The sequence below is a fragment of the Cinclus cinclus genome, chromosome 7 (genome assembly GCF_963662255.1).
Source record: "Cinclus cinclus chromosome 7, bCinCin1.1, whole genome shotgun sequence".
NCBI classification, from domain to species: domain Eukaryota; kingdom Metazoa; phylum Chordata; class Aves; order Passeriformes; family Cinclidae; genus Cinclus; species Cinclus cinclus.
In genome coordinates, this window is record NC_085052.1 from 13,241,097 (window position 1) to 13,264,877 (window position 23,781).

Sequence of the window (23,781 nt, forward strand, 5' to 3'; positions counted from 1 at the left end):
GAAAAGAGAGAAACGATTTATTTATTTATTACACTTCAAATTTCAAAGCACCAAGACATGCCAAAAGACATTAATTTCCCTTGGGTGTCCAGCAGAAAGTCTGGGCAGACAAATGCCACTGCTGGGGTCTGAGCCACCCCAGCAAAGCCTCAGCCCTGCTGGTGCCCAGCAGCCACAAGAACTGTGCAAACCTACCCATATGCCTGCCCTAGCAGCACACACGCAGCTTTGTCACTGTATATGATAGGGCCAGATCCCCCACAAGGGAGCAAGAGCCCCGGGGTCTTAGCAGAGACATGCCTACAACACCTCTGCCAGGAGGAACCACTGCAATACCTGCAACAGACAGTGCACTCAATGTCTCTGGGAAATTCATCTCCACAATATAAAATAGTCGAGGTTTCCTGAGAAATAAAATTCACTCCCATGGAACTGGTGGGACCAGTCCCATGCACATGTATACAAACACACACACACACACTTTCCTGATCAAAGACTAGATGACCGTGGCTTCCACACAAAAGAAAGGGAAAAAGCTTTGCTCTGCCACAGTTAGAACTTAACTATCACCTTGTGGTTCTCTCCGTTTCCACGCCTCCTACAGACAGACACACAGCCCTGCTGGGTTACATTCAGTGCCATTACATTCAAATCCTTCCTGAGCACAGCTCACCAAGAAGAGCTGTGCACTGAGAAGAAAGGAGCTCTTGGGCCAGACCAGGGCTCTCAGTACATCTGGAGGATCCTCAGAACACAAGGCTGGGAGCAAGCAGGCACAGCACCTCACGTCCCTACATCTCCTTCAAGGCTTAGCTGGCACCAGCAAAAGCTGGTGGCGGTCAGAGCAGCCTGGCCTCCCATCAAAGGACACATCAGCCCAGATAGGAGGACACAGCAGCAGCACAGGTTAACCCCTTGAGACTCCTGCAGTAGCAGCTGCCAGCAGTAGTGAGGAGGAAGGCCTGCCACAGAACCAAGCCAGACCTCTGCTACTTTCATTCATTCATAGCTCAGAACAGAAATTTCAGTGTCAGTGCTCAGATACAGAGGAAGATGCATACCACTTCCCTTGTTCCCAAGCACTGTCAGGGGCTGGATCAGAAGGTTCTGCAGCCCAGTCTTCCAGAGTTGGAGAAAGAGGGCTAGGGTAGCTGATGGGCAGTGAGCCCTTTTGGTAGCCACACCAAGACAGCACTTCCAGTGTGGTTCCAGCCATAGCCTCTCCTGAGGAAGCCACAGAGCTCTGCCCAGCAGCCAGGCCTCACACTTGGAAGGGAGCCCCAGTTTGCTGGGATATGTTCCTCAGCCTGCAGGCACCACAGAGCTTTCCACCACCAGGGAAATCAGATCCTTCAGAACAGCAGCACAGCAGCAAGCCCAGAGTGACCACCAGGAATCACCAGTCCCGTTCAGAGGGCTCCCGGTAAGGCAGCCCCAGCTGAATGAAGACATCTCTCTCAGTGGGAGTGGGCAGAGCATGGCCAGATGAGACCCTGGCACCCCCAGGGCCTCGCACCACAGCCGAGCTGAGCGCGTGCTCCGACAGGCTCATGCCCTTGGTCTTGGCCAGGGCACGCATGGAGCGGTTGAAGTGAGCCGAGCCCGTGAAGTAGAGCAGGGCGCAGGCGAACTCCCGGTATGGCACCACAATGATGTCGAGCCGGCGGTGACGCTGCGCTGGCCCGGGCAGGCGGCACACGCCCAAGTACTTCTGCTGATCACCATTGTCTTCCTGACTCACCAGGTCATCTGTAAGGAAGCCTGGGGAGAAAGAAGAGGCCAAGAGGAGCTGAACAGGAGACGGACACCTTCATGCTAAACACCGCCCTGCCCAGAGAGCAGCAGAGATGTCTCGTAACGCGCTGTAGGACCCCAGGGATAACAGGCTGAGCTGCAGCAATATTCCCTCCTTAACACTACAGCTGAGCCAGGTCCAGGGGCAGTCATTTTAAGGACTAACAAGATGTTCCATCCTTGGGAGAAGTGATCACCTATCCTTCAATGAATGCCATCCACCTCACTGCCTCCTTGCCTTGGCCATTCTAAGAGCAGCGTGCCCACCCTCTTACCGCTCCTGCGGAGGCTGTCGAGCAGCTTGCTGAATACCCCACGGTGAGAATGCCCATCAGGATGAGTGACCAGCACATCCACATCTCCACAGGTGGCCTTCCCCCGACGGTAGGAGCCACAGGCAACACACACGAGGCCAGGCTTCAGGGCCAGGGCAGCTTGTCTGACCTTTGAGAAAGAGATACGAGGAGTCAGAGACCAGCCTCTTCATGCCCTTTCCATCAAGGCAGCAAAGGATCTTGTGCCTGCCTTGAGACCTGTCCTGCAGGTCTCCTGGTAGGCATGGCACACTGCCCCACCAAGAAGGCTGGCTTGCTGTCAGGGGAGGAGTGAGCCAGAGTGGCTTCCACCCAGTCCTGTGCAAACATCCTGCACAATGCCACACGATACAGTGACTGACCATCAGCTCTTGGGAGCACTGGGTTGGGACAAGCAGGAAAATTAAGGAGCAAAGTACTGCACAGACTTTCAGAGCTTTCAGTTTCTGAGACAGCAAGAGATAAGAGGTTTCTTAGCTGCCCTACAAGCACAAGGCTCACCAGCTCTGCTGACAAAGGGAATCAGTTCAACAGGTGATGGTCACAGGCCTTGTTTCAAAAATTGGGATGGGATGATGAAGTCTCTCCAGCAGGACCCAACACAGCAGAAAATCTGTTGAGTATCCCTTGGAGTTCACTCCTGCAAGGAGCTCTGCCTCTGCAGCAGAGCTGGGCTTCCTGACCCAGAAAAAGCACAACTGTCCCAGAATTCTAGATCAAAGAGAGGACAACATGCTGCTGCCAGCAATCAAACACATAATCAGAACTTTCCCTATTCCCAGTCTTCTCCAGGCTGGACCCCAGCTCGTGTTTTGTGCAGACAGTGCTAACTCTGATGGCTTCATTCATTACATGTTTAAAAAAGGCTCCCAAGTCCCTGACAGGCCCAAAGTATTTGTGGTCTGATTGTGCCAATCACCCTGCTGGCAGCAAATAATGAGGGGCTCAGCAGCTCCCAGTGATGGGGCCATCACAGAGGCTGGGGTTCAGCAATGCAGTGTCCGTGCCCACAGCCCCCTGTCACTCTTGGGGATCATCCTTCATTAGCAAGAGATAAACCCATTAACCTTTGCCCCAAAGGTGCTCCAAGAAGCCACAAGCCTTTCTCATGCGGAGCAACCCCTCCTCTGGTGTTTTTGCCCCCCTTCTGGCTTTAAATGAAGATTTCTAGAAAACTCCCAGCCCCACCCGAGAGCCTAAAAGCTCCTCAGATCTCACTGTGACAGGCAGCACAGACAGTGACTAATCCCTCATTCTCTCTCCTGGGCTTGGATCAGAGGTGTGTGCTGCGTGTATGGAGGGGAGCACAGTAATCCCATCAAGATAACAATAGACCCACTCCCAAGAGCCAGCTCTTCAGCCCAGCCTGCCTGGGAAAGGGACCACTCACCACCAAAATGGCTAATCCGGTACACAGGACTGACACCCCAGCAGGAGCCTGGCAGGAGGGTATTCTTCATGGCCAGGCCCTGTGGCCGAGTGACAGGGTCACACTGGCTGCTGCTTCCATGGTGACTGGAGAGCACAGGGGTAGCAATGACAGTGTGTGCCCCAAGCTCTCTGCTTACATTAGGGTACACTGGCTTAGCACCCCATAGTCATGGAGTGCCACAGCATCCTAGAGCAAGCAGCACTCGTTTGCAGCCTGGATCCCCTTCACTTCCAACAAGGATATTCACCCTCTGTTCTCTAACTGACTACTAGAACACAGGGTGCTCACAGCCTCCTTTGAAGAAGCAGCACGAGGGACATGTCAGCTGAAAACAGACATTCCAGACATGATGAGAGGCAAGAAAGCAGAGCTGGGAACCTGCTTATGCCACCAGGCCACATGCAGCCTTCTTCAAATCAGTGCGTAGAACTGTCTCCTGTGACGTATCCTCCTCCTCGCCAGACACTCAGACTGAACTTTCTTATGGGGCAAGGTAGGGGCCTTGTGTGCCCATGCCCAAAAAGGGTCCCCCAAGCACTGGCCCCACTCAGAGGAGAGGCTGAAGAGCTCAGCAATAACACAAAGGCTATTTTCACAGAGCGCACCTTCCTGTCCTGTCCCAGCAGGTAGTGCACTCCGAGGGCCTGGGGCCAAGCTACTCACAGTCTGCTCTATTTCTGCAGCTTCCTCCCGAGGCATGCGCTCCAGGAAATCCGCATAGTGCTTGAGCCCCACAGCCTGCTGGCTGGTCAGAGTGGCCTTGGTGCGGATGTCATCCAGTGTCCGGAAACCCTAGTGCAGACCATGTGCTGATATTCAGACATCTACCAAGACTTTGCTCTTCACATACTTTCCACCAAGATTTGGGGAGACGGTATTTGGCCTGTCTCAAGGCCAAGTCACAGCCTCTGAGATCACATGTAAAGAACACTTTAGGGCCTGGTTTGTAAAATAAGGGATTTATGCAATCCCATTATCCATGCTCACCTCTAATCTCCACCCCTCCTCTGACAGAGGGCTATTGCTCTTAAGGCATGGTGTCCCTACACCCTGCAGGAAAACACGCAATGCAGGCAAAGGAACAACACCCACAACATCCCAGTGAGGGAAAGCTGACAACATGAATACAAACATGTTTTTAAGGCAGTCAAGAATCCAGTCACAAACCAAACACTACAAGAAACAAGGCTTCATTAGCTCGTGCTCATAGGCTGGACTGCTCCTGTTGGAACAATTATTTCAATCTCATTTTTGTAACTTCCAGACAAGATGGATGGCTGCTCTGACAGCTACAGGCCAATAGCCAGCAATTGCATCAGGAGCTTTCATGGACAAGATGCCCTGATTCAAGCCTGGCTCTTAGCAACATCATTGCCATGACTAGTGTGGCATGAGCTCCAAGAAGTGATGCTAGAGAAGAGGCAGCCTGTCTCCCATTCCTCCTCTCCACATCTTTGTTCTTTACCCACCCCACCAAAATTAAAGTCTCAGCTGGGTGCTGAGACACAATGGGACCCAACCTCATAGTTCCTCCCAAAAAACGCCAGATTTAAATCTTACCTGTAGATACTGGCAATTAAAAACTATTTGTGAAAGTAATTCTCCTACACTCAGCAGCAATCTTCAAACCATAACCTGAGAGCCTCTTGTATATGGCACTGAACTTACCTGCTGGTACCACATCTGAGCTGTCTTGACTCCTGCTCCCCAAATGTTGGAAAATAACTCCAGCACAGGCACACTCTCACTGATGTGATCCAGCTTGCGCAGGTGCCCACTCTCCAAGATCTCCAGGATCTTCTCTGCCATCCGCTTCCCAATCCCAGGGATTTTGCAGGCTTCCTAGAAAGAAGCCAGAGCTGCTACTGGAAAAGCAACGATCACAGACAAGCTAGGGAGATGCTACTGACTCAGAGCCTGGTTAGTCATTTGATGAGTAAAGGGTGAGTGGCAGTTCTGCCTGATGGTCTCCTCTCTAGCCCAGGCTTACCTTGGCTAATCAATTCAAGTGGAAAAGGACAAGCCTGAAGAATGGGACTGAAACATGAACACACTGAGTTGCTGGAATGCCACAGCCCCCAAAACTCACATCCAGTTAGTTTTACACATTATTGCTACTGGTGGCCACTTGCTGCTGATGAAGAGGAAGATGAAAATGTTCCTGCATTGTGTCTAAGGAAGGCATTTATCGTGTGTGTTCAGATCTGGCCCTAAAAGGCCCAGATTCCATTTTTCTGCTGTCCTGCAAACACTGTGTCTGGTCAACAGATCTCAACTTGCACTTGCTATACAACTTCCATCAAAGGTCTATGTCCCTGCTCCACCCACCCTGGGGAGGTGTTTTACCTGGTAGGAGGTGACTGGTTTGTGGTAGCTCTTGAGTGCATTGATTGCTTTGGAGTAGCCCAGAGCTCTCCACTTGTCCCCCTGGACAGAGTAAGCCTTTGCCAGCACTTCCAGTTTCTCTGTGATGCATTGGTTGTGATTTTCCTTCTTGGTGCTGGAAGACTGGGCGCAAACCCACTTGCTGGGAGGTTGGGCCACAGCATAACAGCTGTCACTGATCTCATCAGATGATTTCTCAGGGTAGCAACCAGAAATCAAAGCTTCCAGGTCTCCCTGGGTGACACCAGCATCTTCTCCTTCACTGTCTTCATCATCAGAGTATTTCTTTAGGGAAAGAGCAGACAGCAGTCATGTGAGAGTAAGTGCATGCCTCATACGTCCCCCTTGGCACAGACTACTTCTGAGATTAGGATGCCAGAGCACCAACCACCCTCCCTCCTGGGCACACCCCACTCCAACTGCCACCTCTAAAAGTGGCTGGTTATATGCACACCACAGTTCCTCACACCTCAAGCTACACATGCGCATCTCGCACTGCAATGGAGACTGTACTGCTGCCTACCTTTGATTCAAGCACACAGCCTCCTCCTACAGCCAAGCTCCTAACTGAGGTAAGACACTGAGTAAGTGAGCAACTGCTGCCAGCAGCAAGGTATGATAATGCCAAAATCCCTGGCTGGCAGAGATCCTGACTCCCTACTCCCACTGGGAAACCTTTAGCTCGTCTGGTGGCAGCATAGGCACATCTCTCACACTCAGACTCAGCAACTTCTACCCCATGATGCAGATGACAGCAGATAGGCACTGAACTTTGTTTTCAGTTTACAGACACAAAATCTTAACAGAATAGTAAATTAAAACCCCCTCATTTTCCCCATGGCTATCTGCAAGAGAAAAGCAGGAGGAAGGAATGACACAAAGGACTCCACATTCCTCAGTGACAGAAGAAAGAACCAATGTATGCATTTGCTGACACCCTCAGCATTAGGATGCCTCTGTGTAGACTTAAGAAACAATGAGCCTCGGCTTCAGGTAATGAACAAAAGGGGACAGAAGTGGAAAGCCGCACAGAGGCTTTGTAGACTGCTTTGCTCACTGGGGTCCCCATCTCCCCTGATGTATAAACACAGCAGCCTATGAAGATCCAAGAGCTCCTGTGTTGTGGAAGTAACTCTGAGTGATGCAGGGTTGTTTGGGATCAGTCTAGCAATTACATGGAGCACACCATATTCTGAGTTTCTACAGAGTGTCAGCCTAAATCACAGCTACATCCTTACAACCTCTGGTTCTGCTGGCTGAGGAGGTAGGAGGTCTGGAGACACACAGATGGGATGTGTTTTGCAGTCTTGTTTTATAACTCTAAAAAACTGGGTCAGATTGAAAATTTGATAGACTTAATCAGTTTGTCTTGAAATGCAACTCCCTTAAGATGCTCTTCTCTCTAAGGGCAGCAAAGCCTCAGAGAGCTCAGATAAGTCAGTAAGAAATAAATAAAAGCATATAAAGGAGCATGTTATCCAATCACAATGCAGAGAACTGTGCAGCTGGAGCTAGAAGCAATTCCCATCCTCTTGGCCAGCAGTGTCACACGTGGAAGACCCCTTAAACCCCTGACTCTCTATGCTTTGTCAGCAAAGCTGATAGACTCTTTACAACCACACATGCAAAACCAACTAGTAGCAACAGGTTACTTGAGACAGCCTGGGGTGACAGCTCTGGGTTCACAGAGAGTAACTGGCACTGCTTACAGAAGCTACCTTTCAGAGAACTGCTGCATCTGGATGCCAGTCAAAAAGTGGTTGCTAGCCTGACTGGCAACAGAATTTCCTCACAGGAGTTGACATCCAAAGGCAGAACTCCCAGATCAGTCTCTGTTTAGTATGAAACACTGGCACACCCATCATCTCCTAGAGAAAAAACATCCACCCATTCTAGAAAAGACTCTGCTACTTCTAAACTAAGTTTTAGCTTTATTGTTGTAGGTGGGTCTCTAGTGGTGGGTAGTCTTTAAAGCATATCCCACTCCTCCCCAGGTCACACAGACCTAAGCTCTGCACAAGAGATTTTAGTGAAATGTCTACAAATGTGGCTTCTGCACCCTCAGTGAGCTGCCCGGTAGAGAGTAATTGCAGGGTTTGAGCAATAAAATTTTGGACTGTGTTGCAAAACAGATGTCAGCAATATAAGACAGCTACTTGGGATGTTTGAGGTAACTTTGCTACAGATAGATTTGAATGACACCAATGCCCAAGAAGAATTCAGCAAATCTGAGCAAAAATAAAGAGAAAGGAAGGAAAGCTAACAGCGGGCCAGAGAGGCTGACTCTCAGCAGAAGCCACTAATAACTCAACATAGATATTTTAAGAACACCTCCATGATCCTTCTGGTAGCAACTTGATCCACTGTACAAACATGTGTCTGAACAGGATGTTTGCCAAGGAGTGGAGAACTGGTCCATATAGCTCAGGCAGGAACAAGGGATGAAATATCAGACACCTTCCTGAAAAGGAGATATTCTCAGACAGGGAATATTCTTCAAAATGACATAAGTGAATATTGCCACAGTGAGCCTTGGCCTGATCAGAGCACTAGAATTGCTTCAGCTGGAAATGTTCTCATGGGAACAGCAATCAGGGTGTTGTTTCTATTTTTAACACCTAAGAGGGACAAAGAGAAGCAGTAACCATGTCCACAGCCTGAGTATGGCTCACTGAAACATCCAGACACCTTCCCTTCACTGAGAAAATCTCACACAAAATCTCACAGGGATGTCTAACCCAGGAAAAGCAGCATGCAGGATCTGTTCACAGGGAGAAGAATCTGTGCAGGAAAGCCTCACCTCAGCCAGTTGCTGCTGTCCAAGGGTGCCCAAGCCTCTCTGTGAGGAATCCTCCCCTTGTGATTCAGGATTCAGTTTCAATGCTCCCTCCTCGGCTGGGGGCTGGATTTTTTCTCTGTTCAGGATTTGTTGCCGTTCTTTCCAGAATTCTTCCTCCTCCAGGTACCTGCCATGGATTGCATGTCTCAGTACCGAAGGAGGACTTCTCAGCCCCCAGAAGTCTGACCAAGAAATCCTTCTGCATGTTTTGGGATGGATCAAACAACCCATATGAACTGTACTCTCTCAGATCACAGATGAATTACTCTGTTTTTAGCTCAACTCTCCAGTTAACATTTACCTTGTTCACCTGCAACTTCCACGCCTACCTACCTCACTCTTAGACTCTCTCTCCAAAACTCTGCCAAAACATTTTGATCCTAACCTGTACCTGCCGCTCCATTCTTAATTTCCTCTTGTGCCTAGCTGCTAATTCTCTCTCTACCTTTCATCTGCAATAAGTAAAAAACAGTATTTAGTCCTCAATGTTTTTAAGAGACATCTTGTTATCACTGATGGATGAGGAAGAGGTGCCTTTAGCACCTGTAGCATGTGACAAGACTTCTGGTAGTAATTCTGGGCCCTATTACATGTTTTACTACCACACAGAACTTTTCAGTCATGCTCACAGGAGCTGCAAGGAATTACAGTCCAAGATTTTGAGCAGAGGTCAGTTTAGTGCTGTTCAGTTCAGGATAGAGAAACGCAGGGAGGAATGGCAGTGTGGCATTTGCATACCTGTGAGGGATAAAGACATCATAGCCAGCAGTACTCAGAAGCTTCTGGTCTCTAATGCAAGCACTAAGCCAGGATGCCTTCACCAGCTGCAGCCCTGGGCGCAGCTCGGTCAATCTGAGGAGCCGAAAGGCGCGATCGCGGTCCATGTCCTCAGCCACAATGACATGTGTCACCTCCGAGGAGAGCTGGCTGTGTACGGCTCCCCCGTTCAGGACAATCTGCCTGTGGAAGATCTCGGCCCTGGCCTGGCCAATGCCGGCTTGCAACACGTAGGCAATGACAGGTTTCAGCCACTCTGCTGAGGAAAGCACAGGGGCAAGGACACAGTGACAAGAGAATGTGCCCCAACAAAGCAGAGCTACATCTCTCACACAGGATTTGATGGCACCATCCCTCCGTCCCTGGCAGGCAGTCTTTGGGGGGCTCCAGCTAGACACACCAAACCAAGCTGGCCACGATCTCCACAGTAAACAAACAGAGGGCCAGAAAAAGCCTTTGGGGAACAGCAGTTGCAGTTAATATGCTAGGTGTAAGTATTATACCCTGCATCACAGGGACACAGGACTTACCCTCAGGTATCTCTGTTCCTTCCTCTTTCAGGATCTTTGGAGGGATGCTTTTTCCCAAGTCATCCCTCACCTTCTTCCTCTTAGGAAAGGCTTTGACAATCCCTTGTGGCTCCATAGCTCTGGTAGGAAGGTTAGCAGAAATTGCTAAAGATAGATAAGAAAGAGCAGGGCTGCTTAGATCTTAGCTAATCCCAACTCAAGATTCACTCATGTTGCTCACTGTCTTTGTTGTTCTAAAGTTTGTTGTTGTTGCCTTCCAAAAATGCTCAGCCTGAGCGAGGCAACCAGAATCAAGAATTGCAGCCCACAAGCTCAGAAAAACCAAAAGCCACTTAACCCTGCCTGAATGTCTTAGAAACCTCTACAGCTGAGTTCTTACAATGGAAAGCATTCTATATGTTAACATTTTAGAGCTCCTATCTACTCAGCCTAAAGAAGCAACTTTATTCCTCAGGTATTTCTTAAGCACAGTCCCAAAAGGGAAACACTTCTGCCAGAGATGAAATCCAGTCACCTATGAGATAAAACACTGAGTGACACTGTTTCACACAGTCACAAGAGGAAAACTCCCAATTTGGCTTCACTTGGAAACAGCAAATTACTAAAGATTAAACGGCCAAGTTCAATAGGGGTATAACTGTAACTTTACCATGACAAGCTTTGCAAATGCAAACTTTAGAGCTTCAGTTACCAGGATACAAGGAAGCTCAGTTTTCTGTAGTCCAAACAAGCCCTGAACCACTGAATTCTAAGAGCCCCGTCCACGTGGCTGCAGTGCTGAGTGAACACCAGCCAGGTTTCCTCTCTGTGCAGCACTCTGAGTTTCTCTCAGAGTTCTCACACACAGTCCAGCACAAACCTATCCTACCAAACCTGGAAAAGCTGAAAATTGTCCCATCTGGCCATGGCTTCTTGTTATGGTCACCTTCTCATCTGAGCAGTAAACATATTCCTCTGAAGACAAACCCAGAGCTCGACTTGCTTCTGCAAAGAGTTCAGCTCTATGGGAACAGAAACCCTACTACGTTTCTAAAACTCACCTTCGCTGAAACGTTTCAGTTTTCAGGTCTTCGTTTAGACCAAAATGAAAAAAAAAAAAAAAAAAAGGAAAAAAAAAGCCCTCAGGAAACAGTAATGCTTTCTATTAGATAAAGAAAAAACCCTAAAGCCCGAGAAGGTCCTGGGTGCCCAAATACATTCCAGCGCTCGGAAGTGTGTTTCTGCAGGCTGTATTTGAACTCCTATAAACCACAGCGACGCGCCGGGCACCAAACCTGCCTTGCCAGCCTCCTCAGGCCGTGAAGGTTTCAAGGCCACCAACCCGGGGCCGGCAGCACGCACAACCTCGGGGGCAAGATAGCCCCCCCCCGAGACCTCGTGGCTGTGCCCAGGGGAGCCGAGGGAAGGGAGGAGCCGAGGGGCGCGCAGCTGGAGTGGGGAAGGGCCCCGAAGGAGAGCGAGGCCGGGCCGCGCCCGGGCAGGGCCGCGCTCGCTCGGCCGGGCCGGAAGCGCTTCCGGGCGGCGGGCGGAAGTTTCCGCGTTGCCGCGGCGACGGCGCGGCCGCCATGGCGGTGCCGAGCTGGCTGGAGCGGCTGCGAGCGTCCAGCAAGACGGCGCTGGTGCAGGACGGTAACCTCGGGGCGAGGGTCGGGACAGCCCCCGCCTGCCCCTGCCGCGGAGTGTGGGGCGGTCCTGCAGCGAGCGACCGCGGAGGGGAGCGCTCTTGGGCGCAGTCCCGCACCCTGGGCAGGGCCCCTGGGAAGAACACAAGGGCTTCAACGCGGGCAGTGGGATGGGGTCCCGGACAATAGGATAGAACCCCAGATAGAGGGAAAGAGCCCTACACCCAGGGGTAAGTGTACCCCGTTTCTTCTCACCACCTGCCTTGCCTCTAGGGAAGCGGAAGATTCACTACTTGTTCGAGGATGGGAAGGAGATGGCCGAAGAGTACGACATTAAGACCGGCCAGTTAATAAGTAAGTGGTGCTCTCAGCTGGCCCCCAGCAGACGTGGGTAGGGGCAGAACTGTGGGGCAGTGGGGTACTCCTCGGGGCTGGGGTGTTCAGAGGGACCACCTAGACACGAACAAATCATGCCTGCCTATTCTGGGAGACAGGCATGTCTGTAGTGGACTTTTATAGGGAAATAAGTAGGGTCTGGCTTGCAGCCAGGATTCTCTGACTTTCATGGCATAGCAGACCTTGCTTTAGCCCAGTATCTCCCCCAAACATCCCATCTGTCACAACAGACTTGGAGGGACTAGATGGGATTGCCATCATAGCTGCCAGGCACTGAGTCTGTACCACATGAAGGGCTGAAATATGCTTTTTGGTGGTTTCTGCTACCACAAACAAGGTGTCATTTATGGCTCTTACATCAAAAACCACATCAGCTGTAGCACAGCACCTGTCACAACCCCACCATGGCTTCAGCATGGTCACAAAAATGAGAGGCAGGTCACAAAAATTCTGAGCACAGAATTTCTCACCTAGGAGTAGGCCAACTAGCAGATCAACTCACACCAAAGTGAAAATTACTGGAATTAAGATACATTCATATAATCTCAATGTGCTGGGCAGCTTTGGCAGTCAGTTGCCGGAGTTCTTACAGAGCAGAAGAATGAAAACCCTTCTTCTCTCTTGCCCAGGTAGAAAATGGAGAGAGAAGAACACCCTCGGGGGCACTGGCAAATGGCAGGTGGAGGTGGGAGAGCCGACCTCACCGCTCCTGGGAGCACTGGAGTCAGAGCTTATAACAGAGAGCAGCTCCAATGTATGTAAGGGTCTGCAGGTACCACTGCACCTGAAACTGCCTTGTATTGTGCTTACAGCAGTAGTTGGTAGAGCAGAGATCACCAAGAGACAGCCTTAATGCACCCAGCACCCTGCTACGAATCACCCCAAAACTGCAGGGCTGAGTAGAAAGAAGGCATAGCTTAGGTTCTTTAGGAGTCTTCAAGAGATTTGTAGTTTCCTTAAGTAAAGAAACTGTACTGCTGTGTTGGCCAACTACTATCCTGTCTTGAAAGAGCAGGGTGACAGGAAGGCCAGTGCCAGGACAAGTCAGGGGATAGAAAACAGAGGTGATAGCAATGAAAGGCACAGGCAGTACATAGCAGGCTGCTCCTTAACAGGGCACAGCTTGTTTCATCTTCACACCCCTCTAGCTGAGGGCACAGCTGTATTTTAGTCTCACCATCTTTTCTACAGACCTGAAACACGAGCACAGCTCTGCAGTGCAAACTGGGACAGAGCTAGGACTGAATCCAGCAGGTTCCTAGAGCAGGCAGAGCTCAGTATTTGGTTGCCTGTGAGGAAGAGGCCCTTGTAATCCTGTACTGCAAGGCTTCCTCGCTGAACACTTTCAGCCTCCTGCAAGCAATGCCTTGGGCAAAGGCAGAGCAGCCCTAGCTGTAGGAAAATGGTGCTCAGGCAGCTTCTTTAGTTACTCCCTAATGCAGTATGAAAGAACAGCTACTCCCATGTGGAGTCTCACAGGGTAGTACAGGAAGGAGACAGGGAGGAGAAGAGACAGCTGGAGGGGCCTTGCTAAAGGTACTTGTTTGCTGTAGCCTATCTTCATGAGGAAGGATACCCTGAGCAGCTTCCAGTGGCGGATCCGTAACCTTCCCTACCCCAAAGAGGTCTACAGTGTCTCCGTGGAGGAGGAGCAGCGCTGCTGTGTCATCCGGACCACCAACAAGAAGTCAGTAAGGACAGCACTGCCAGTGCTGACAGTCCCTTGGGTTGGGCTGGCACAGAGGGTAGGCTAGTGATTGCACAGGGGGCTGTCCTCTCTTCTGTCCCTAGTGTGCAAGGTCTGAGGGGCTTCACCTTTCAGCACATCTCCTGCTGCCCAGTTTCCACTCCCAACTGCCTCAGACTCGTTTACAAGTAGGGCCCCTCAAGCTCTGCTCTGGCCATTGCAAACTCATCTTGGGATGGTGCTTATGCTGTTCTTGCCCTGTCAGATGTCACTTTCTTAGAAAACTAAAGTAAGAGCCTTGCAGACTTCTTGAAGGTAGAACATTCCATTTTCTCCCTCTGATTTAGTCACTGGCTCTCAGAACGCTGCAGGATTCAACATGGACAGCAAACTCGTGGGCACCCAGACAGATCTTTGAATAAACATATCCTGTAGTCACAATACCAGTGATATGATCCAGAGGCAGCAAGCAAAAAAGACTGACTGAATCTGGGAAGGAAGCACCATGGTATTCTGCCAACAGAGATTTGAGATTGGAGGAAGAAAATGGAAAATGTTTTTATAGCTACATCTCGTAGTGTGTCAATACATGGCATCTCACATGGAATGAAACGCACACTGTCCCAAAGCAACCAGAGCCTCAGATAAGCCAAGATGAGCTGTAGTATTGGGAAGTGACACGAGCTTTGGGAGCACAAGGGAAGGTGATGGAAGTGGCTGTAGGTGGTGCTGTCGGCACAGAACTGTGGCCCCTCCAATCTCCCAGGAAAGAGCTGCTGGAGCTCTGCTCATCAGAGTCAATGGGGGCTCAAAACCAGAAGGCTGTGAAGAGCGAAGTTAACCCACAGAAACTCCAAGCAATTACAGCCTTAATGCAGAAAGATGTTGGCCTAAATGCACACAGAGGGATTCACAGAACAGCGGTGCTTTAGTAAGGAAACCTATGTAGCAAAAGATGAATGAGATTCCTCTCAGCCATACATACATGGAGCAATGCATGGAGCTAGGACAGGAATGGAATACATGATCCTAAATCCAACCACATACTGTCACAGACAGGCTTATCTACTCCCAGTCCTTCTGATAGTGGTGTATATGTGGGAATTTCCTTGCCTATGTATATGGGAATTTCCTTCATAGGTGCCATATAGCTTATAATGTAGCACTGAGGCTTTACCTACACCCTACCTGACTTCAAGCTTTTTTGTACTGCTCTCAGGAGGGTCTTCCATGAGCAGCTGGCACTTGTTCTCTCACAGACTAGTGTAAAAGGACCCAACACAACTCATGGCCTGTATCTGGCCATTAAAGACTTTCAGAATTAAAGCTGAAAGCCACCTCACTGAGGACAAGAATGACGTTGCTGTCAGTAGGGAGCAGGGACAGACACCAGCACTAGCACACTTAGTACAGGCTCCAGGATATCTTAGATCATTTCTCCTGGGTCTCAGCCAGGGCAAAGCACCACTCAGCAGCTAATTCCAAGATAGCAACAGCATGGAATCCACTGAGAGAGCACACATCACTACGGGAGAGAAAGGAAACCTCGGACCCTCTCCAACCCTTGGAAGTCAGCCACGTTGCTTCTGAGCAACAGAGCTCTGCTGACCACCAGCCAGAGGGACAAGTAACAGGATGGGCTGCCAAGTCACTACTAAGTAGCTCAGCTCTAAATTCTCAGCATACCAGTAGCAGTTTTCCCTACGGGCTGACAAAAAGTGGGTTTCCAGTAGGAAAATAACAGAGGTGATTTCACACACTTACTGTGAGTGTCGGGCCAGGGCTCAGGCTCAGAGTGCAATACTGCCCTTGGCCATGGGGTGAGAGGAGAGGGCAGAGAATCAGCCTTCATCAGCTGGGATAACCACCCATCAGCTACCTCCCCCAGCCCAGACATGAGCTCTTCACTTCCACCAGTCACTCTGTTCCCTCTGGCCACGGCAAGGGCTGCTCAAGTGGGATTTGCTTAAAACCTCTTGCTGTAAAATAAATCCATTAAACTGAACTCTAAAAACAAACCTAGAAAGCCACCTCCCCAAACGCCAAACCTGATTCAATTATTGTAGTGCGAGGCAGTGGTAATGTTAGGAGGAGGAGGGGTTGGCAAGGCAGATCTGGTTTCCTTTGATCTTGTCACAGATTTTAGTTTGAGGCCAGCAAAAGCCATTCTTCTCCCCTTCTCCTTAGTCCTGGGGCAGCAGAATGCTGCTGTTTCATTGATGACTCCCAAGGCCCTTTGAAACAGTGGTTTTTTTCTATGTACTGCCTTTTTTTTTTTTTTTTTTTTTGTCTAATCGGTAAGAAGTTAACACTTCCTTAACATGTCTTTGTGTTCATCTAATCTCTGCTGTTTAACCTTTGACATCTCCCTTATTATCCATGTCTGCCACCTTTTCCAAATACCGACGGCAGTGACAACACAGAACGGTTTGAGCCCTGCGGTAACAAGCCCTGTACATTCCTCCCACTGCACCGGGAAAGCCATTTGCTCTTTGTAGCTGTTTTCACCGTGACTTGGAAAATAAACCGCAGTTTGGGCAGAGGTAACTAGAGAGGCTAAGCTTCACATACAGCCAGCTGAATTGAGAACCACCCCTCATGGTAGCAGCCACTGCCTATTCCCACTCTGCTCCAGGCACCTCAGTACCAGCTACAGGTGAATTCCTTGGAGAGGATTGCCCACAAGAGTGCTGGAAGAGACTGAGAATCCACCCATGCCTCTGGGTGGGTATAGGACCACAAGCCAGTGTATTTGGTGCAGCCTCAGAGAGAAGCAGTAGATGCAGGGCAAGCCATGCCAAGCACAGATCATCTCGGGCAAACACAGACACACGTCTACAGGGTTCTGGCTCCAAAGTCTTAGGAAATCTCCTAGCTGGCAAAAACTTCTCTGTTCTCTGCTTGGATGTGAGAAGTTATTGGAAGACTGGGATAGAAACCAGGGAAGGAACAACTAGGAGAGCTGTAAGTGCACAGGATCACCACAGCAACCATGCAGGCTGCATGGAGATATTGCAGAGCAGAGATCAGGTGATTGTGGGCAGTTACACCTGGAGATCTGTGCCCAGGAGTATGCATGAGCACCACCGTGCCACTAAAGCAAGAGGTTACCTAGGAAGTACAGCAAAAAGTTAAAAATGGGTTTAGGAAGGATTGCAACACAAAATGGTGCCTCACAGAGGAACGTAAGTCATATGGCATGAGAGTTTTGACTGCTATTTTGACAAAAGCTAAAGGAAGCTGCTACTTAGAGGGACTGAAAGGCCATGAGCAGGGAAAAAGACAAGGAACACCTTGGTAGGGCTGAGCAGTCTTATCTTTAACTGTAGCTGGCACTACACATACAGGCAAGCTGGAGGGACCAAGCCTGCTGTCACACACCAAAGCTCTTCAGGACTTTGCCAGCTCTGATTGCCAGTTTGGAGGTTTGTTTCTAGTGCTCCTGCTAACCTGGGGGCACCAGCAGGCAAACAACATGGCACGAGGTCCTCCTGCCAACCCTGAGAGGTCTGTTGTCCTCATCTACACTTTGTAGGCCAGTAGTCTGTGTCTCAGCACTCCTAGTGGCAGAATAGAAACCCCACCTTCCTTATTTCTGTCTCCTCTCTCATTTGCAGGTACTATAAAAAGTTCCCTATTCCTGATCTGGACCGATACAGTCTCCCCTTGGATGCAGCTGCCCTGAGCTTCACTCATGCCAACAACACCCTGATCATCACGGTGAGGTTTTAACCATGCAGAGCAGCCCTCTGCCCTTCTCTTTATAAGCTGAAGTTCTTACAGGTGGGGAGATGAGGCAGAGCTGAGGGTCACCCATGCAGCCCCTTTTCTGTCACAGTCAGTGGGAGTTTCAGATTACACTGGGCATGCTGACACTAGCCAAGAGATCCCAGGTGGCAGGAGGGGCCCTGCTTGCTGCTCACAGTGACATGCAGGTTGAAGAGTGTCTGTTGTGCCCTATTTTCCATATATTCTCTCCCTCAGGCCTGAGCAAGCCTCCACTGTCAGTGACACTAAGTTTCTCTTGTCTCAGAGCATAAGAGTCCAAGGACCTGCTCCACTTCGAGGTCTGAGAGTCTTAAAAAAGAATAATAAAAAAAAATCACCTGCTGCTTTGTGTCAGGGAGGGAAGGAACACTTCCACAGACATGGTGGAAGCAAGAGACTGGCAACACAGACACACACTTCTTGTTGCAAGGAGCAGACAGATGCTTTTGAGCAACAGGTGTTTGCCTTACTCGGTGCAGAAGTTGGCTACACAGAGGGCACACCCTCCATGAGAAACCTGGCAGCAGAGCTGGGCTGCACACGCAGAGGAAATGGGCCAAGAGGAGCACCTTGAGTCCTCCTGAGCTTCTGTTTGCTACTGGCCAAACCTTGAAAAAAGCACCTGCATCCACCACTAAGCTGCAGCTGGGTGAGAGACCTCTGAGGGGAAGACAGAGGAACGGCAACTCTTACTTCTCTCTGTATTAAGAAAAAACCTAAAAAGGCTTATTTTATATATATATATATATATATGTATGTATATAAAGCACTTTTAAGCATATGGTCAGTGAGCACAGCAAGGATCTGCTTGCCAGGATATTCCAGAGGGGTTGGTGGGGGCCAGGATTCCACACCTAACTGGAAAGTTTTACTTGCACTGTAAAAGATGCTCCAGAACTTGGCAAATGTCTTTAGCTTGATGATGCCACCTCTCTAAATGGGCTTCAGAGGCAGCTGGTAATGGCAAGGCCTCCCTTGGCAGAAGGGTCCTTGCTGGGCAGCAGCAGGCCCCAGTTAGTCTGCTTGGAGCAGAGGCTGAACAAGAGTGCAGGAGTGCTAAGGGCATTTCTCTCTGTCCTACAGTACCAAAAGCCAAAGGAGATCCTGGCTGCAGAAGAGCAGTTGCAGAAGGAGCTGAAGAAGATAAAGGCAGCTAACAGTGGGGATGGAGACTGTAAGACCCAGTAGGCAGTGGCTGCCAAGAGGTTGAGGTGAGGGGCAGCTCTCTGGCACAGCTTCATGGTGTTTATTTTGCCTTATCTAATAAAAATGAGTTCTGTTTTTAATAGAGCCATTTGAAGGAATCTCTGTAAGTCTAGGAAGACAGCAGGACACTTGACCTGTCTGCTGCCTGGCCTGCTGATTTATGCAGACATTTCATAAAACCATAGAATAGTTTGTGTTGGAAAGGACCTTAAAGATCCTCTAGTTCTAACCTCACTGTCATGGGCAGGGACACCTTATGCTAGACCAGACTGCTCAAAGCCCCATCCAACCTGGCCTGGAACATTTCCAGGTATAGAATGATCCTTCTATGAATTGTGGGAAGCTGTAGTAGCAAAGGAAGCACACCACCTCCACAACCAGCAGCCCTGCCCCCATCCAACATGACACCTTGAGAATTCCCCATCTGCCACCATTACTGAAGGCAGTAATGTTTAGAAAACAAGAACTCCCTCCTCACACCCGTTACTTGCCTGGGATGTGCTTGGAAGCAGCTCCCTCCTGTGCAGTTATGCAGCTCTTCCATGCAGTCAGAAGGATGCTCTGGTGACTTTGGTATCTCTGCAAACAGCATCAATGTTTAGACTTGAGTGGGCACAGCCTATGAAACAGGGTAAAGAGGAAGACATGCAGCTGCTTCCTTAGTGCCAGCCATCCACAAGGTGACAGGGCTCTGCAGAGCACAGGAACCAATGTGCAGCTGCCTCCATTTGCATGGCACAGAGGGGAAGCAGTGGCTAGGCCACTGGCCAGCTAAGCAGCAGCAGATGCCCACCCTTCTGTGAAGGCACAAACATGGCCCCTTGCACACCTCACTGCACAGGGACAACCCCAACACTGCTGGTTTATCAACTCCTCTCCAACAGCCATCCCCTTGCTTAGATTTTTGAATGTTGTTCCGTCCCTCTTCATACTTAAAACAGTTACTATCCAAGCAAACCCTGCCTTCAAATGAGCTGCTCATGGGCTCCTAGCACAGCTCCTCTGATGAGGCTGCTTTCAAACCATGACAATTCCTTAGACTTCGGGGCTCCAACAAACATATTCCTCCAATTCTGGTGCATCACAAGGAAAGAGCAGCCTCTTGACAGTGGACATGAATATACTAAGTTCTAACAAAGTACTATGCTGAGTGGCTCACCCTAGAAGTGCTCTCATTTTGTGATAAAAACCTCTCCTTTACCTATCCAGGATACCCAAACTCAACCAATTGGGTTCCCACACTTCCTTCCCCAAGGAAACCCAGACACAAGACATCACTGTATTCTCACAACACATTATCTACATCCAGTCAGACAGCACAGAGCACACTGAACGCTATCGTTGTTCAGAGACCCACATCAGGTTCAGAAGAATGACACAAAAAGGAGCAGAGCCCACTGAAATGTGCCTGCAGGGTCCCAGTAAATCACATCCAGGTGTTCATAGTAGTCTGGTTTGCTGCTTCATTATGCAGGCACCAAATGAGCCACAGGTCATACTTTTTGAATTGTTTGAAAAAATGACAGGAGATCCAAGCTCCCAAGAACTGCCTTCAATGCAGCAGTGTCACAGGGTGTAGCCAGGGAGAGAGATGTATTAGACATAGAGACAGCATGTGAAAATAGGTCCAACCTCCCCCACCCACCCATCCACAGCCCCTTCAGAACCTGAAACAAAACATACAATCTCTTTTGTTTCTTTTCAGTTTTATTTAGCAAAACACGATCCTTACAGCCCTGCCAAGTGCATAGCCTGACCTGATGGCCAGCTTGGGGAGGCACACTGAAAGCAGGGCTGGCTCTGCCTTTTAGCTCAATTGTTGCTCTTGTCTGTGAAGGACAACACAAGCAGCTGTCAGAACAGCAAGTTAAGAAAAAAGGTGGGCCTTGCTCCAGGCACCTTTCCACCAAATCAGTCCACCCCACACACAGCCTAATCTTGCTTCACATGCTTAGAACTTGGCTGATCTCAAACAGACCAGCACACAGCTGATGGGTCATCCTGGCACAACTTGCCTCTCAAATGATATATCCACAGGAAAATAAAAGGAAGGAAAAAGAAAAAAAAAAGGAACACAGTTAATAAAATAATTCATGACTTGCACAAAATAAAAAGGGTAAAGGACAACTGACCTATTCTTTTCAATAACAGGCAGGTAAGGTTGAGAAAGTTTGGCCCTTTGTACACTCTTTGTTGTAGCTTTCTGGAAGGCAAAATAGTCCCTTCAGAAGCCTTGTGGGCCTTTCTCACCTCTCCTGCCCTGCAATTCCCTGAGCCAAGTGTCAGCTCTGCTGAGCTGGGGTCACCAAAAGCAGCTGTGGTGCCCTTCACGAGGCAGTGAAGTCCAGGACGTGCAGGGCTGATGCCAGGGCAGCATACAGGTGGGTGGTACTGAAACGAAGGCAGTACACTGGGCTGCTGGTGGGTGAAGACAGGTGAAAACTCTGCAAAAAACAGGAGAATCAATCTTTCAGAGACGAGGTCAGCCCAAAGACACTGCCTGGTGTTACAGATCCAAAGGCTGAGATGTCTGAGTAAAACAGGTTTTCCCTGCATATAGGTTAGGTTTACCATGGTGGACTAGCCCCAAAGACAACCCAGCAGCCCCTCTTTCTTTGTCCCACAAGGCATGTGCACTGGGCTGCCACAGAACAGCTGAGAAGCTCTGCTGCTGCCCAGTCTCCCACCAGTGCTCACCTGCAGGCACCGAGTCTGCCGCTTATCCCAGAGGCGCACCACACCATAGTAGGAAGAGCCGCTGGCAATCATATGGTTCTTATCACTCCTTATGCAGTACAGGGCACTATCGTGGGGCTCTTCCCACTCCTGGATGCACTTCCTGCAAGGGTAACACAAAGCAGAGCAGGGCTGAGCCTCCACTCCTCCATCCACTTTGCCAGAAGGAGCTAATTCAGTGAGAGCCGAGTTCCCAGACACTGCACAAGGACAGTCCAAGAGCCTTGTGTGAGCCCCAGATGCCAGCAGGGCAGGCTCACCTGGTGCTGGTCCGTATATCCCAGTAGCGGATGTAGGTGTCATACCCACAAGAAAGGAGAAGGGAGGGTGTTTCGTAGAACACATCCAGGACTCCAGCTCCACGGTGGAAGTCAGTCCCTAAACAGGTCAACAGCTGACCACTGCAATGAAACATATTAGGGAAAGAGTCATTCAGAGCAAAAAGCCCTTCCAGTTCAGCTGGCCAGAGAAGAGATGGTGTCACAGAAGTCTTCCAGATCTCATTTCTGTGATATAACAGAATACAAAAGCCCGCACAGTCTTCCTCTCCCACCCCTAGCTTCTATTACTGGTTGGGCCACTAACCATGAAGAGTGTCATGAAGGGCGACCAGCAGGAGTCCCAGCTGAAAGAAGAAGAGCCAAGATACAGGTGCAGCTGACCTCCAGCAGAATGGGATCCTCTTCCCTGGGAGAAGTGACCAGTATTCTGAATTATATGGTCTCACTTCCATAGGAGACAACTCCCAGTTTAGTCAGACTCCAAATAATCTGCAAAAGCCATTTACCTGTTCAATTCCATCCCATACTCTGTCCTTCAAAATACTGTCCACTGGATTATTTCCCTAGATCTTTGACACACAGCACAGATCCACAGGCAAATCAGACTTTCCCAACCCAGTATGCCATGAGCGCTCTCCTCAATCCCCTCCAGTTACACCACATTCTACAAACATCATAGCTGGGGCTGAACGTGACAGGTCAAAAGCAACCACCCCAATTATGCTCTGGAGATGACCTTCCAAAGGCTATATTTTTCTCCTTTTTTTGACCCTTTTCTCATTTTTAATTCCTTGCTTGCAGTGAAAGAGCAAAAGCAAGATCTCAATGAAGCTCTATGCTGGGTGCTTTGTGGTGGTATCCCTCTGCTGCTTGTTCACGTTCAGAACCAGCAGCAAGCAGACCAGGTGGGTGGTGCCTGGTGAGGTCCTGCTCTGCCAGACTTCAAGAAGAAGTTTGAGCCTCTTCCTGGGTCACACGGAATTACATCAGGTGCATTGCACAGCCTGTCCCAGTGTCATTCCACCTGCTGCAACAGCCAGTGATATTCCGACATCATAGACTCTTGGGAATGGAGTGGACAATCTGCCCAGCTGCTTGAAATGGCCACTTACTGCAAACCCTCCTTTTTTTTCCTTCTTCTTCTCCTCACACACTCCACAACAAAAATGCTGGACACAATAAAACTTGAAGCACCTGCTTTTCAAATTCTGCTACATGGCCACCCCTCTCCAATAGCCTCCTGGTTCTCAGGACAATGAAGCAGTCCTGAAAGCCAACAGCACGGATCCCGCAGTGGGGTCATTCTCAGCATCTCGCTCCATTATTTTGTTACATTCTGCTCCTTGATCCAGCATCACACAGTTCTGAGGCACATCGCCAAATGCCTTAATTCTGTCTGTAATCTGGGCTAAAGCCCTCGTCGGGGGATAAAGACCACACAAAAGGAGAAATAGAGTCCTGGGAGATGTTAAAACAAGTAAACACCTTTGTGTCAGGAGAGAGAAATCGCTGATAAAGCAGATTAGCGCCTCGAGCCCTGGTGTCCCCAGATCAGAAGGCGAGCCCTGGCCGATCTTTGCAGCCAGCACGCTTCTATGATCACAGAGCTGGCGGCATGCTGGGGCCAGCCTGTTTCCCCACAGTCACTCTCCAAAGAGCAGATTATGTAGAATAACAATTTCTTTGTGGTGGTGTAATTCCCTCCGTGACCGTGGCTGTGGGCAGCTACATTGGACCTTGATGCCAGGGCCCTAGCAACCATTTAGAGAGGCCAACCAGCCCTAGCAATGGCCCCCCCATGCAAACCTCTCGGACAAGTTTTAACATCAAGTGCATGAATTAATCCCCCCCAACATGAATCCAGGGGTGCTGGCTTATTGGACTTTGTGCTTCTCCAGGCAAGGGATCGAGGGGATTCCAGGCTTCAGCCCTTTGCAATCTTCTCACAATACATTAACCCTTGGAAGGTTACTTGTAAACCAACCCAGCAGCAATTCTACATCGGTCTGTGGGT

General features: G+C 49.7%; 3 protein-coding genes across 5 annotated transcripts in view; 1 reads left to right on the forward strand and 2 right to left on the reverse strand.

The window, feature by feature from the left end:
• Nucleotides 1–10,186, reverse strand: POLL (DNA polymerase lambda). The gene is made up of 8 exons (XM_062496502.1): nt 10,072–10,186; nt 9,503–9,800; nt 8,726–8,891; nt 5,887–6,210; nt 5,209–5,382; nt 4,204–4,332; nt 2,070–2,238; nt 1–1,761 (listed from the first exon to the last, which is right to left on the reverse strand). Exons 1-8 carry the CDS (start codon nt 10,184–10,186, stop codon nt 1,397–1,399), a joined length of 1,740 nt encoding a protein of 579 aa, XP_062352486.1. The 3' UTR covers nt 1–1,396.
• A 1,443-nt stretch (nt 10,187–11,629) lies between these two features.
• On the forward strand, nt 11,630–18,830 carry DPCD (deleted in primary ciliary dyskinesia homolog (mouse)). 3 transcript variants are annotated; one of them, XM_062496491.1, is made up of 7 exons: nt 11,630–11,700; nt 11,967–12,047; nt 12,719–12,843; nt 13,643–13,776; nt 16,604–16,609; nt 17,436–17,496; nt 18,628–18,830. In XM_062496491.1, exons 1-7 carry the CDS (start codon nt 11,637–11,639, stop codon nt 18,730–18,732), a joined length of 576 nt encoding a protein of 191 aa, XP_062352475.1. In that variant the 5' UTR covers nt 11,630–11,636; the 3' UTR covers nt 18,733–18,830. The 3 variants fall into 3 exon arrangements, with proteins under 3 accessions (XP_062352475.1, XP_062352473.1, XP_062352474.1); XM_062496489.1 differs by lacking the exon at nt 16,604–16,609 and having other exon boundaries at nt 17,394–17,496; XM_062496490.1 differs by lacking the exon at nt 16,604–16,609 and having other exon boundaries at nt 11,633–11,700; nt 11,949–12,047; nt 17,394–17,496.
• A 1,640-nt stretch (nt 18,831–20,470) lies between these two features.
• Nucleotides 20,471–23,781, reverse strand: part of FBXW4 (F-box and WD repeat domain containing 4) — a 60,328-nt gene continuing 57,017 nt past the window's right edge. Inside the window, exons 7-9 of the mRNA XM_062496255.1 lie at nt 21,747–21,887; nt 21,448–21,589; nt 20,471–21,194 (exon numbers count right to left, since the gene is read on the reverse strand). Of these exons, the coding sequence (XP_062352239.1) occupies nt 21,078–21,194; nt 21,448–21,589; nt 21,747–21,887 (400 nt within the window). The 3' untranslated portion in view covers nt 20,471–21,077. The remainder of the gene's footprint in view (nt 21,195–21,447; nt 21,590–21,746; nt 21,888–23,781) is intronic.